Source organism: Synchiropus splendidus, chromosome 6, assembly GCF_027744825.2.
Source record: "Synchiropus splendidus isolate RoL2022-P1 chromosome 6, RoL_Sspl_1.0, whole genome shotgun sequence".
Taxonomy (NCBI): Eukaryota; Metazoa; Chordata; class Actinopteri; order Syngnathiformes; family Callionymidae; genus Synchiropus; species Synchiropus splendidus.
Window position 1 is genome coordinate 801,325 of NC_071339.1, and position 15,073 is coordinate 816,397.

General features: G+C 51.0%; 1 protein-coding gene across 3 annotated transcripts in view; it reads left to right on the forward strand.

Annotated features, from left to right (window-relative positions):
- epha8 (eph receptor A8) overlaps positions 1-15,073 on the forward strand; it is a 74,466-nt gene that overhangs the window by 49,097 nt on the left and 10,296 nt on the right. For 2 of the 3 annotated variants that reach the window (XM_053867294.1, XM_053867296.1), the window contains 4 exons: positions 749-1,174; positions 3,373-3,497; positions 9,532-9,694; positions 10,990-11,122. In XM_053867294.1, coding sequence (XP_053723269.1) covers positions 749-1,174; positions 3,373-3,497; positions 9,532-9,694; positions 10,990-11,122 — 847 coding nt within the window. The remainder of the gene's footprint in view (positions 1-748; positions 1,175-3,372; positions 3,498-9,531; positions 9,695-10,989; positions 11,123-15,073) is intronic. The other variant, XM_053867295.1, reaches the window with a different exon arrangement.

The window sequence follows — 15,073 nt, forward strand, 5'->3', positions numbered from 1 at the left end:
GTATTGAGGGGTCGATGAGGCTTCATGACACAGTACTGAGGGGTCGATGAGGCTTCATGACAGAGCAGTGATGGGTATATGAAGCTTCATGACACAGTGTTGAGGGGTAGATGAGGCTTCATGACAGAGCAGTGATGGGTATATGAAGCTTCATGACACAGTGTTGAGGGGTAGATGAGGCTTCATGACAGAGCAGTGATGGGTATATGAAGCTTCATGACACAGTATTGAAAGGTACAGGGGTTGGACAAAATAATGGAAACACCTTAAAGCTTTTTTAGCTCAAGGTGTTTCCATTATTTTGTCCAACCCCTGTAGAAGAGGCTTCATGACACAGTATTGAAAGGTAGAAGAGGCTTCATGACACATTATTGAAGGGTAGAAGAGGCTTCATGACACAGTATTGAAGGGTAGATGAGGCTTCATGACACAGTATTGAAAGGTAGAAGAGGCTTCGTGACACAGTGGTGAAGGGTAGAAGAGGCTTCATGACACAGTACTGAGGGGTCGATGAGGCTTCGTGACACAGTGGTGAAGGGTATGAGGTGGAGGCCAGATACCATGTGGCTACACAGTCTGGCATCACTCACTGACGTAACTCAAACAAGGATTGTGTCTAAACTCTCAGAGTTTATGTGAAGGTTGTGTGAGAATGGAAGCTTTTGAGGGTCCTTCATCGGTGTGTGTGAAACTGTGGCGCAGAGGGAAACTAGCTGATGAGGTGAATTTCCTCCTCTCCTGTCCCAAGGCCCTCCCTCCGCTCCTGTCAACGTCATTTCTTCCGTCAATGGAACGTCTGTCAACCTGGAGTGGGAGCGTCCGCTGGACACGGGAGGTCGCAGCGACCTGCTCTACAGCGTCCTGTGTCAGAAGTGCTCCAAGGAGGGGGCGCCCTGCGAGGACTGCCTCTCCTCACCGGGGAGCACAGGCGGAGCTAAGTCAGGGGGCGGAGCCGTCTTCGGGGTTGGGGCAGGCGGACTCGTGGAGCGCTCTGGTTCCCTGGCCGTCCGATTCATCCCCCGGCAAACTGGACTGACTGAGCCCTGGGTGACCGTCCTCAACCTGGTGGCACACACCAACTACTCCTTCAGAATCCTCTCCACCAATGCAGTGAGTCACCTGAGCGCCCAGCCGTCGCCTTACAGTGTGGTCAACATCACCACCAACCAAGCAGGTAGGACCCACGACTCAGCGCACTCAAAGCCTGTCCTCTGTCAAGTGAAGCACCCATCCGTTTGTCTTTGGTCTGAGAGAACCGACCAGAGCAGAGAGAACAGCAACACACTGTTTGTTCCAGTTCATACTTTACATCTTATGTTTTGATGTCATTTCAACTGTCACATTTTATTAGCTCATTTGCACAAGTTTGTCTTTCTTCTTTGCTATTTCACTTGGAAAAACAGATGCAGCCAGGTAGAGATGGGTAGATGAGGCTTCATGACACATTATTGAAGGGTAGATGAGGCTTCATGACTCAGTAGTGAAGGATAGATGAGGCTTCATGACACAGTAGTGAGGGGTAGATGAGGCTTCATGACACAGTAGTGAAGGGTAGATGAGGCTTCATGACACAGTAGTGAAGGGTAGATGAGGCTTCATGACACAGTAGTGAAGGGTAGATGAGGCTTCATGACACAGTAGTGAGGGGTAGATGAGGCTTCATGACACAGTATTGAAGGGTAGATGAGGCTTCATGACACAGTAGTGAGGGGTAGATGAGGCTTCATGACACAACATTGAAGGGTAGATGAGGCTTCATGACTCAGCAGTGAAGGGTAGATGAGGCTTCATGACTCAGTAGTGAAGGGTTGATGAGGCTTCATGACGCAGTACTGGTGAGGCTTCATGAAACAGTGTCCTGATTTCCAGCCACCAGATGTTTAGGATCAGGCCTGCCACAGTGTTTCATGATGCCTCATCTGCAGATCGCGACTACTAGTCGTGTGAATTTCATAATAAACTATCATCCATCCACTCTATTCTGGAGTCAAATCCAAATGTTGTTTTTTCTGATCTGAAGCATAAATCATTCAGCGTGAGGGTTCATACATTTTGTACTTGTGCGAGGTCAAGCAGTCCCGCGAGCAGCAGGCGCTCCTTGAAGAGCAGGTGATGAAGAAGCCAGAGAAGCTCCATCGGTCTGTGGATGAGGCTCTGCTTCATCTTTTGCTGAGGGATGGAAGTCAGAAGTCTGCCTCACCTCCCCGTGGTCTCTCTCTCTCTGTCTTCTGTCAAATGATGCAAAGAATCTCTCCTTGACAGGAGTGTGCTTCCTCATCGCTGCACGCCAAATCAATAAATAAATACATCTCCGATCAGCACTTGGTTTCCACATGGACTTGTCCGACTCTGACTCATAAATGCTCAACTAAGAAGCTGCTGCTTCCTTTAAAGAGGGAGGCTGATGGAGGCGTTGGTCTCACCAAGGCTGGACGCTCCTTCATGTAGATCACTGTGTCACGACCCTGGGTCACACAGCTCCTGGCATCTGAAGAACAACATGAAGAACATGAAAGGATCATGCTCATCACCCCGTATGATGATGATTGTTATATGGATTAAAACAGTATATCATATGAACAATATGTCTTTAGAAATTAAAGCGCTGAGCGTCAGCTGCGCTAACAGCTGCTGAGGAACCATACAGCTCAGGTTTCCTCATGTAACTGGGGTCCAGCTTCACTGAAAGTCTGGTCGGGTGGTAGAATGATTGCCACGACTCTGTGGTCAGGATGCTGTCGCAGCTCTGTGTCCAGGCGTCCTGTCCTTCACAGCAGGAGCTCTGGACCTTTATGGTCTGGGGCCCATTCAACAGACCTGATTCATGACTCTGGATCTCATCTGTGATCAATGACCAACCAGCAGCAGAAGCAGCTGCAGGTCATGTTCATCACATTTACTGAAGAAAAAAAGGAAAAATACACTTGATGCAAACTGTTGAGAAAATTGGAAAAACTGAATACAATTCTCAATAAACTAAAGGTAATAAAACCATATCTAAATATCATGAAATAAAAACAATATATTTGATTTCAACTCCAAAGAAGATGTGAGTGAAGTGTAGATCAAAGTCTCACCGTTTCAAACCTGCTCCAACAGGTGAACAGTGTTTCCTGTAGGGGGCGCCATCACTTCCTTCATCACTGTTTCTTTCCAAGAACTTCTCTATAGTTGGTGACTGTCACAGATGTGCAGCTGTCAAGTCAGTTCACTGACTCACTACTGCCACCACACGTGGCTCAGGGATTCAAACTGAGCCTCTCAGGGCCCTCGAGGGGGCGCTCGCGGCCCCACCCTGGGCCCCGGGCCTGTGGTTGAGAGTCACTGCTTTACACTGCATGAACTCTTCTCTTCCTCCTGTTCTCCCTGCAGCTCCATCAGAAGTGCTGGCCATTCACCAGGAGAACACCAGTCAGAACAGTGTGACCCTGCAGTGGCATGAACCGGACCAGCCCAATGGAGTCATCCTGGAGTACGACATCAAATATTACGAGAAGGTAAGCGCCGGCGGCGCGTGGCCGAGTCTTCAAAGGGCTGAGCTGAGAGTCAGGCTGCGGAAGAAAGACCCTGCTGGCGGCTCGACGAATTGAAAAGCAATGGACGTTGGGACCGGAGCGTGACACAGAGGGACGACGGTGACGAGAGAAAATCACTGAGGCAGGACGCAGCTGCCAATGTGTCCAGTCAAATTTGGTGTTAAAGACGTGTTCATATCATTTTGACTCACTCATGGCTTTGAGCTTAGTCCTATCACTTTGAGTGATAGACGATGAACTCCAAAGATTGAATCCCCTGACACACACTTGTGAGGACCTCTCACTGCCATCACCCTTCCCCCAGCCTCTCCTCCTGAACCTGACCATCCAGCACATGACTCACCTCAACCAGGACCCTGGACCAGACTGAGAGCCAGTTATCAAGAACTACTTTGACCCCTTCAAACCCAGGGAGCTCCGGAGCTGACTTGAAACCAAGTGGGAAGATGAAGTGTGGAGAGATGTCCAGGAGACCAAAGGACTTGATTTCACAACAGTGTTGGACAGGACAACAGGGACCTGTTAGTAGCCAGGACCACTCTTCCCTGTGCTGACTGTCTCTGGTGTCACACGTCAGCCAGCCACATGCTCCACCGTGTCCCACAACATGAACAATACCACATGGATGTTCAACAGTAGCTTTTGAACAGAAAACAGTGCGGTTATCGTCCGGTGACTGGTGAAAATGCCTGCACTCGACCTGCCAGGCAGAACATATGGAAAACACACAGTAGAATTGCTCCTTCTCATGGTGACATTGTGGGGTCATCAAATCAAGCATCCAACCTGCCTGACCTGGGTTCCATTTCAAAATGCTGTTCTGGTTCTATATGAGAGTCGGTGCCTCATCTGTGAACCTCCACTCAACTGAATTTTCATCTGAACTGCCCTTCCTCTATTCCTGTGTGACCCAACTCCTGGCGCTGTCTTCCCATCCACAGACACTCACTCTCTCTCAGCGTCCTCCTGAGGTCCTCCTTTGGTCCTCCTGAGGTCGTCCTTTGGTCCTCCTGAGGTCCTCCTTTGGTCCTCCCTCCTGAGGGACAGTCAGCGCTTCTTACCCTGCAGATGGTGACCCTGCAGGTCCAGTCCTGCCCAGGAGAGAGTGATGTTGCTGCTTGGACCTGAGCCTCAGTGACTCTTCTCAGCTTCTGCAGTCCATCAGTCCCAGCCCCGGGCAGCAGCCAATCATCTGCACCCTCTCCTGGGACGGGGACGGCGGCGTAGGTGGCGCTAATGAGGCCGCTTGCTGCAGGCACCTGTCGTGTCTCATGATGATCCAATTGACGAGTCCTTCTCCAGCTTCCTGCCGCTGCTCCTGCAGCACTCAGGTCCTGCACTTTCCTTCCTTGGTCCTGATCTCCTCTGCCATCACCCTCCAGACTCACGTAGGAGCCTCGCCGTCCTCTGTCTGTGGCCGGGGCTGTCACCTGGCTCTCGCCCAGACCTGGCCGACCCGCGGCTCCTGGGCCACATGCCACTCTTTCCCCAGTCTCATGTGGCTCTTCACCGCCTGCCTGGCTGCCATTTTGGTCAAGTTGCTGTTGAGATGATGGTTTGTACAGGAAATAAGAGGAAAAAGTCAGAGCTATTCCGGCGAGATGCGAGACTTTGACTTGCATTTACATTTGCACGTTATTGGTGGCAGGAGCCACGTCCAAACATAGAGGAGTCAAGTCAATGGCGCCCACATTTCTATCTACGCCGCTTGATATTTCCAGGAGGATCAGGGTCAAATGGAGAGATAAAAGACATGCACCAGAGACGTACGCCGGACGTGAACCAGCGACCTGGTGACACTCAGGGATGAGCTTTAACCACTCTACTGAGTCAGGTGAGCAGCTGCTCAGGTGAAGCCTGACGTGTTTGGAGCATGGGGCTCGGGCTGGTTGACCAGGCCTGAGCTAGTACACGATCCACCACGCTCTGCCATCTGTTCTGCGTCCTGGAGCCAGCGAGTCACCGGTGTGGAATGGCGGGAGCTAATTGCTTCAGAGAGGTGTAGCATCAGTCTCAGAGCCCAACAAGCCGTGTAGTTTAGCGAGCGCGGGAGGATTAGCTCGTCTCCTGCTCTGCTGTCTTTATCTGGCTTTGCTCAGAGGCTGAGACGCCTGCGGGGGATTTTCACTTGGACACGTCAGCAATGTGCTCTGGGAAGGCTTCTGGGTGACTATTAGACCAGGATGAGTCACAGCAGGACGGCGGCCGCCAGCAACGCCGCTGCCCGAGAAGACGCTGCCTCTCGTGGCGGAGTCATTAGCCCCTCGTACTTGGCCAAGGCCAGTGACTCGTCCCGCCACTTGGACAATTATATCTGACTGATGTTGGGGCGGCAGCAGGCGGCCGGTATAAACCTGCCGTAATGATGAGGTGCGCGTGTGCTAAAGCCAGACGTCAGCACACTTTCAGGTCTTCCCCAACACAAGTCACACTTCCTTATAATCATGCAGATGAAAAGGCACGTGGGCAGCAGTGTGAAGTAAGAGGCTCCTCAGGGAGCCCGCCACTTCCCTCACCGCTGGATCAAACAGACACAGGAGTAAAGGTCCTCCCCCCGCACCGTATTTCCCGCTTTGTCTTAAAGCTTCAGCTGAGCAAATGTGTGTTATATGTTGAAGCGCTGTTCTGACTTTGTTTCCAGTGGGGCTTTTGTTTCCATTTGGCTGGAACACATTGGTAACTGCACAGTTCTAACATGCTCACTGAGCTGTGGTGGGAGGAGCCAGTGACACGGTGACTAACACATATATCTGGATGCAGAAAATCCAATTCACTCGAGCTCTAATGCAACATTACTCCTGGTCTCTCCATCAAGTCCGCAGCTTTCCACACACCAGCCCCTCACCACTGAAGGGACCGGTGCCGTGTCCAACGTTCCCTCGAATGTTTCATGTGTCTGAGCGTCACCTGGACCACTGTGAGACACCTGTTGTTGTCAGCTGTGGTGAACAATCGTCCAACACCACGAGTTAACTGAGTCCAGTCAGTGAAGTCACATGACAGCACTGAGGTGTGCGCTGGACGTCAAAGAACTTGAAGCAACTTTGACAAACATGGCTCCTTTCTCACGCGGATGGATGAGGCTCCTGAATCCGTCTGTGGTGAGAGTGACTTTTGTCTTCTGTGAGTGAGCGCTCCTCATGGAACAGTGAGCTCCAGTGAAGAAGGAACAGGTTTCTTCTCCACTGACTCCACACTTCATCTCCTCAGCTGACTAGCGTCTCCTCTCTGTGGTCTGAAACCCAACCATCCTCTCTCCTCTGCGTGACTCCGCCCGCCAACATTTGGAGCCAGCACCAGCCACTTGAAGAGAAAGCAGCTCCTCAACGTCAGCCAGCTCCAGTAGCTCCCTTCAGATGGCAGCTCTTCCTTCCATGGTGTGGATGTAGCGCCGTCACTGGGCGCACGCTGGTCTGAAGGAAAGGAAGGAAACGCACGGTGGAACAGCGCAGTGAGCGCTTCATCTCACTGCTCTGATGTCACCAGGCTCCATGTCTGGACCATGAGAAGCTGCGGAGTCTGGGAAACTGCGGTTGTTTATATTCAGTTCAGGATGGATTCCTGTAGATGTGTTTGAGATCATACCAGCTGCGCGTGATTACACACACATGCAGTTTAGAGGGAACGTTGACCGTGTCGACGTTATACATTCGTACTGTTATTCAACAGAAGTCACATTTACGAATGAATATACACCTGTGTTATTAGGGAAGAAAATACCCACAGATCAGTGGAGTGAGAAGCAGATAAAGCTGCGGGTACTGAGTCGTTATACCTGGGATCCGGTTTGGTTCAGAGTCCTGGTTCTTCAGGGGAGCCATGTGTTTTGGTTAGGGTTAGGGTGAGAGGCTGGGGAAAGGGTGATGGCCAGGACAAGCCTCCGAAAGTCCTCACAAGGATAAATCTATGAACTTTCTCACTATGTTCCCTGTGAAAGGCTAGTGACCTGATCAGGGTGTCGCCCGCCTCTTGCCCCAAAGAGCTGGGATAGAAGATGTGCGTGAAGGAAGGGTGTGAAGGAAGGATGTGAAGGAAGGATGTGAAGGAAGGATGTGAGGGAAGGATGTGAAGGAAGGATGAGAAGGAAGGGAGTGAAGGAATGGTGTGAAGGAAGGATGTGAGGGAAGGATGTGAAGGAAGGATGAGAAGGAAGGATGTGAAGGAAGGATGTGAGGGAAGGATGAGAAGGAAGGATGTGAAGGAAGGATGTGAAGGAAGGATGTGAGGGAAGGATGTGATGGAAGGGTGTGAAGGAAGGATGAGAAGGAAGGATGTGAAGGAAGGGTGTGAAGGAAGGATGTGAGGGAAGGATGTGAGGGAAGGATGTGAAGGAAGGATGTGAAGGAAGGATGTGAGGGAAGGATGTGAGGGAAGGGTGTGAAGGAAGGATGAGAAGGAAGGATGAGAAGGAAGGATGTGAAGGAAGGGTGTGAAGGAAGGATGTGAAGGAAGGATGTGAGGGAAGGATGTGAGGGAAGGGTGTGAAGGAAGGATGTGAAGGAAGGATGTGAAGGAAGGGAGTGAAGGAAGGATGTGAGGGAAGGATGTGAAGGAAGGGTGAGAAGGACGGATGTGAGGGAAGGATGTGAAGGAAGGGTGAGAAGGACGGATGTGAGGGAAGGATGTGAAGGAAGGGTGTGATGGAAGAATGTGAAGAAGGATGTGAGGGAAGGGTGTGAAGGAAGGATGTGAGGGAAGGATGTGAAGGAAGGGTGTGAAGGAAGGATGTGAGGGAAGGATGTGAAGGAAGGATGAGAAGGAAGGATGTGAAGGAAGGATGTGAGGGAAGGATGAGAAGGAAGGATGTGAAGGAAGGATGTGAAGGAAGGATGTGAGGGAAGGATGTGAAGGAAGGATGAGAAGGAAGGATGTGAAGGAAGGGTGTGAAGGAAGGATGTGAGGGAAGGATGTGAGGGAAGGATGTGAAGGAAGGATGTGAAGGAGGGATGTGAGGGAAGGATGTGAGGGAAGGGTGTGAAGGAAGGATGAGAAGGAAGGATGAGAAGGAAGGATGTGAAGGAAGGATGTGAAGGAAGGATGTGAGGGAAGGATGTGAGGGAAGGGTGTGAAGGAAGGATGAGAAGGAAGGATGTGAAGGAAGGGTGTGAAGGAAGGATGTGAAGGAAGGGAGTGAAGGAAGGATGTGAGGGAAGGATGTGAAGGAAGGGTGAGAAGGAAGGATGTGAGGGAAGGATGTGAAGGAAGGATGAGAAGGAAGGATGTGAAGGAAGGATGTGAAGGAAGGATGTGAGGGAAGGATGTGATGGAAGGGTGTGAAGGAAGGATGTGAAGGAAGGATGTGAGGGAAGGATGTGATGGAAGGGTGTGAAGGAAGGATGAGAAGGAAGGATGTGAAGGAAGGGTGTGAGGGAAGGATGTGAGGGAAGGATGTGAGGGAAGGATGTGAAGGAAGGATGTGAAGGAAGGATGTGAGGGAAGGATGTGAGGGAAGGGTGTGAAGGAAGGATGAGAAGGAAGGATGAGAAGGAAGGATGTGAAGGAAGGGTGTGAAGGAAGGATGTGAAGGAAGGATGTGAGGGAAGGATGTGAGGGAAGGATGTGAGGGAAGGATGTGAAGGAAGGATGTGAAGGAAGGATGTGAGGGAAGGATGTGAGGGAAGGGTGTGAAGGAAGGATGAGAAGGAAGGATGAGAAGGAAGGATGTGAAGGAAGGGTGTGAAGGAAGGATGTGAAGGAAGGATGTGAGGGAAGGATGTGAGGGAAGGGTGTGAAGGAAGGATGAGAAGGAAGGATGTGAAGGAAGGATGTGAGGGAAGGGTGTGAAGGAAGGATGAGAAGGAAGGATGTGAAGGAAGGGTGTGAAGGAAGGATGTGAGGGAAGGGAGTGAGGGAAGGATGTGAGGGAAGGATGTGAAGGAAGGGAGAAGCAGACATGACCAACTCTGCCTGGCTCTCAGCTCTGGCAGCTTTGACTCCGACTCTTCCTCATCCGTCCACTGCAGCGTGTCATGAAACCTCTTCTGTTCTCTTGAAGGACAATGAGGAGCACAGTTACTCCACTCTCAAGTCCAAGAACACCTCGGCCGTCGTGGCCGGGCTGAAGCCCGGCACCAAGTACATCTTCCAGGTCCGAGCCCGCACCTCGGCCGGCTGCGGCCGCTTCAGCCAGAATGTGGAGATTCAGACTGGGAAAGCAGGTGAGTGCGTCCTTCCCTGACACGCAGATGAATGAGAGCAAAGTTGCCGGGCGAGGGAGCTCAACTCCACGGTCAGTGTTGTTGAAGAAGAAGCGAGCCGGCGCCTGGGGAGGGACCTGGTCCTGGTGTCTCTCCTCTGCAGCCGACTGAAGTGAGCGTCTGAAACAGGCCGGTCTGACTCCGAGCCCCACTGCAGGCCCACAGAGTTTCCCATCATTCTGTGGCTGCTGTAGCCTGGAGGCGCCTGCCTCGTCCTCAGGATGGCTGAGCGCTGGTGCTGTCCGTGAAAAGGAGTCGGCTCATACCCGCTGCTTCTGTCCCCACTGCTGTTGGCCGGCGTTATTCCAGTTTTCCAGAGCCCTTGTCTGCAGATCCTTCTCATCCACGGCTGCATTCTACAATGTGTTTGTCCTTATCGCCGTGCCCCAAGAGGAAAAACGGTTTTCTTAACGGATGGAACGTTGTGTGTTCAGAGCGCAAACTAGAATTCACGTGGAAACATATTCCTGCGTTGGTTTTCAGGCTGGAGTTGATGACTGTGTAGTCTGTTCACACTTGTCTAGGCTCCAGCCACTCCCACAGTCACAGGCTGTGAGAACGTTTCTTTGGTGCAATAGTCAACAGAGATGCTGCTGCTGCTGCACCAGGCTGTGGAAAATCTTCAGTCTGACCCACAGTTTAGGATGGAAGTGGACTCTCTCACGCATGTGTCCGTGATGACGTCACCCGGCGCCGGCCACAGTGGTGTTTAACTGATGCACTGGTCGTAATCTTCTGGTCGACCAGGGGTCACCAGCACAATAAACCTGGCTGCAGGTTCAGTGGCGATGTGAGTCATGGTCCTCAGACTTGGAGGGTCATCAGATCCACCATCAACACCCCTGACATGACTCAGTTCCACGTCTGTCCTTCCCTCAACTGAAGGTGTGGCATGTGTTTCACCTGTGGTTCACTGTTGATGGAGGTGAAGTCCGTGAAGATGAGACGCTCCAGTCTGCAGCGTGGCTCACACACACACAGACAGAGCGGGGCCACGTTATTGGTGGCAGGAGCCACGTCCAAACATAAAGGAGTCAAGTCAATGGCGCCCACATTTCTATCTACGCCGCTTGATATTTCCAGGAGGATCAGGGTCAAATTTTTCTCATTGACTCCAGAGGTGTGATAGAAAGCCGCCCACCAACGTTGCAGAGACTGACCCCCCCCCTCTGCTGGTGTGCAGCAGTAGCTGCATCTGGCCGGGCTTCCATGCTGTGACTTTGGCGCTTGACCCCTCCTCCTCCCTGTGTTCCCAGTTCCTGTGCGGCACAAAACCATGACCATCGTGTGGATCTGCCTGGCGCTGGTGTCGGCTCTGGTGGCCTTCCTGGCCCTCGTCGTCTGCAGGAAACGGCAAGGCTACACATTACCACACTACCCATCTCTGCTGTGTGTGGAACATTTTCCTACACTTGTGTATGATGTGACTTGTGACCCAAATTCCCCGCTAAATCCCCCAAATCTCTCAGCCTTTAGTCGATTCAGTCAAGCCTTTGCCTCGTTCTTCATTTATGACTGTCTTTTGCGGACGATAAGTTGCATTTCTGTCACTGCTCCTGTGACTTGAACATATTAAAATAGATGATTTCACAGCAGCGGACATGTTCCGGGAGGAAACATAGGGCCGCCTTCATGCCAGAAACCTGACGAGATCACAGTCAGACGCACCACCTGGACTGGACCGGGTTTTTGGTCTCTGTAAATGGTTAGAATAAACCAGCGTAAGCAAAGAGAGCATGAAGAGTGAAGGCAGGTCCCAACACTGCGGGATGTCGTGGAAGACGAGGCCGAGATCCTTTTGTCTCAGGAGGCGAGTCAGCTGCGGCCCTGGAGCGTGGCCGGGCATCAGGCGGCAGGTGGGTGTAAGGCAGGAGTGAGGTTACATCAGGGCTCAGCCACTTCCTGTTTGCTCACGTGATGGACAGAGAGACAAATCGGATCGAAGACGAGCCTCCGAGGTCCGTGGTGCTTGCTAAAGATATAGCAAGGAGCAGGGAGTGTGGGTCGAGCAGAGGGGGAGAGAGTGACAACACTTGAGTGGGAGTGAATATTGGGCTGATCCTCCAGGAGTGAGATCCGAGCAGGGAACCGTCAGAGTGAGGCCTGACGTGTGACCTGACCCTCACTCACCACCCGGGAGAAGTGGCAGAGTGGAGGATGCTTTTGTCTGGGACGCAGGACAAGATGAGAGGTGAGCTCATGAGAGGTGGCAGGTGCAGAAGCAGCTGACTCAGAGATGGAGGCTTTAGCACGCTTCAATTTCCTAAAGGGCCACATTAGAAAGTGTAACGGTTGCGAGGGCCATCGTCAAAAGAAAGGCAGCGATGACGACAAAACATGACGGAAAATATCCAAAATGTAAACTAAGTAACAAGGACAAATTGAATCCATGAAGATGAAATGTAACTAAGATATTAAGAAGTGTAAATATGCCATGACACCTGCTGAAATATCTCATGTTATATGCCCTGAATTTGAATATAAATCGACGATGGGCTAGACATTCAAGATAAAATGGCAATTTATTTCAAAATATATTTTCAGTATCCTTCAAAGTATTTTGAGGAAGAAAAAAAAACAGAAAAATGGCCATTGAAAGAAGAACATTTTAGTCTTTAAACAAGAACCTGCTATATTCACTGCTGAAGTGGTGGTGGTGATGATGGGCCACAAAAATACAGGCCCTATCTGGCCCCCGGGCCACACTTTGCCCAGGTCGGCTTTAGAAGAACGACGAGGTTCATGGAGGCAGTATATGCAGTAGGGCTGTGACTAACCATCATTTTCCAGTAGTCGACGAGTGGCCATGACCTTTGTCTGGAGCTGTTTTGAATTTCTGTTCAACCTAAAGTTGCTTCAATCCTCTCGCTGTGACGCTCCCACACCAGACATGATCAATATGAAAACCCTGACACATGATCCAGGAGCATGTATCAACCCTGTGAAGCATGAAGCATCAAACAGTGCACAGAGAGCTGCGGCGCTTTAGAACAGAGCTCTTTATTGGTCCCTGAGAAGGATTTCAAATCCTCACTCTACACACGTGTCTCCCATATAAAACATCTGATCCACATCCAAAGGTCTTATTTGAGTCCTAATCTGGAACCATGTGTTGAGTGTAGCTAGTGACTAGTTCAGTTCTGGTTGTTCTCAGGAGGAGAGAGACCCAGGACACTTGGCTGCATCTACAGCAAGTGAGCGGCGTGCTAACCCACATGCTAGCTAGCTGTTAGCCGTGTGGCGTCACACACCAAACTCTCTCCCACCACTCCACCATGGTGTGGAGGGCTTTGCTCGTCCTTCAGACGCTCAATAACAACCAGTTCTGGATGGCCATCCTGCGGCCGGGTGTGTGTTTACACCAGCAGCAACACGACGCATCGACGCACAGATTTGGACGTGGACGGATTTTTGTTGTTGTCAATGTTGTCGATGACGTCAACTGATGGTTGCAGCCCTAAAGTGCCGACACAAAGAGGAGAAGCCTGACCAGGCTGAGGGGGGAGGAGGCTGTGCCCAACAAAAAAGAAGCCAATTTCAAGACAGTTTGACTTCAAGCTCCCTGCAACTGAAGCTTCTCCTCATTGTTATTGTTCTTTTACCTTGTGGAAAATTGAATTTGGGCTTGCTTCCTCCTCCTCCACCTCCTCCTTCTCCTCCTCCTCCTCCACCTCCTCCTCCTCCTCAACCTCCTCCTCCATCTCCACCTCCTCCTCCTCTCCTCCTCTTCTCCTCCTCCTCTTCCTCTTCATTCACCACCTCCTCCTTCTACTCCTCCTCCTCCTCCTCCTCCTCCTCCTCCTCCTCCTCCACCTCCTCCTCTCCTCTCCTCTCCTCCTCTCCTCCTCCTCCTCCTCTCCTCTCCTCTCCTCTCCTCCTCTCCTCCTCCTCTTCCTCCTCCTCCTCTCGCTGTGCCTCTGGTGATGTCACTGATTCGCTGACTCGGGAATCAAACCCTTCATTTTCATCGTCTTTCTCGCAGAGCATTTCACTGAAGAGCGCTTTTAAAGCGCAGCACTGTTTTAAGGGAGGAAATCATTTGCATATCCATCATGGAATTTCTCACAGCCGATAAGATTTTCCCATTTCAAAATAATTAGAATCACATGGACTATTAAAGCTGCGCTGCCTAATGAGAATGACTTTCCAGCACCTTTTACGTCGCTGCTTTGGTCAGACGCTCATGATGACACGGCGCTGTCATGGTGGGGTGCGAGGCTTCGGCACCAGCGCCAGAGCGTGAGCCCACCTCCGCTGTGGTGACGGCAGACAGAGTGTGAGCTCCCAGCTGTGGCCCTGTGGCCCTGTGGCCCCCCGCCTCACCAGCGCACGTGCTGGGCTCAACGCTCGCTGCTCCAGATGGGCCAGATGGTTCCCAACGCTGAGTGACACACGCGGCGCCATGAGACGTACAGCTGACTCCCCTGCCGCCGCGTGTCCTTCCATGCGGTGGCGCTCACTTCACCCTGAGTAATTCATGATGTCACCTCCTTATCGAACCTCAAATGATCATGAGGTGCCACACAGAAGGCTGATGTTTAGTCCAGTACATTCTTCTACTGTGACCGACCTTTGACGGTCTGACAAATACTTCTGCTGACTGAGGCTTCATTTGGGGAAGTGTTTTGGGTTGCGCTGGCCTGCACACTGAAGCAGTGGGCGAGCAGAGCTCCACAGCCCTGACGCCAGTGCTCTTCACCCTCTCTCTCAGCCTTGGTTCACACCACCACAGGAGCCTGGGCCCAAGCCCACTTGTCATAAGTCGCCACACGTTATTGTCAACATCCATAACGTCTTCTGTAAAACCTTAAGAGTGAGTTATGACGTCTCATGAATGTGCTGATGAGGCATTATAGACCTCTGAGTCAAGTGTTTAAATCAGACCTGGGCAAAGTGCGGCTTTTCTGCCTTTTTTTGTTCTTTCAATGGCCATTTTTGTGTTTTTCTTCTTCCCCAAAATACATTGAAGGAAAATATATTTTGAAACAAAGTGCCTTTTTATCTTGAACATCTATTCCACGGTTGAATTATATTCAAATTCAGCGCTTATAGAATGAAATATTTCAATAGGTTTCTGGCATATTCACACTGCTTAATATCCTGACTTACATTTCATCTTCTGAGGTTCATTTGGACCTTGTTACTGAAGTATATATTTGCTGGAGTACGCTGGAATAAATGCTGGAAAACTGTTGTCCAGATGGTGTTATTAAGATTAAGATTAAATTCAATTAAATTCAATTAAATACGAGTCAGAACTGTGACGTAGACGGGCTGAGAGTTAAGGCTGAGAGTGTGACAGATCGTAGCAGTGATGCGTTGTTGTCCGGTGTTCATCCC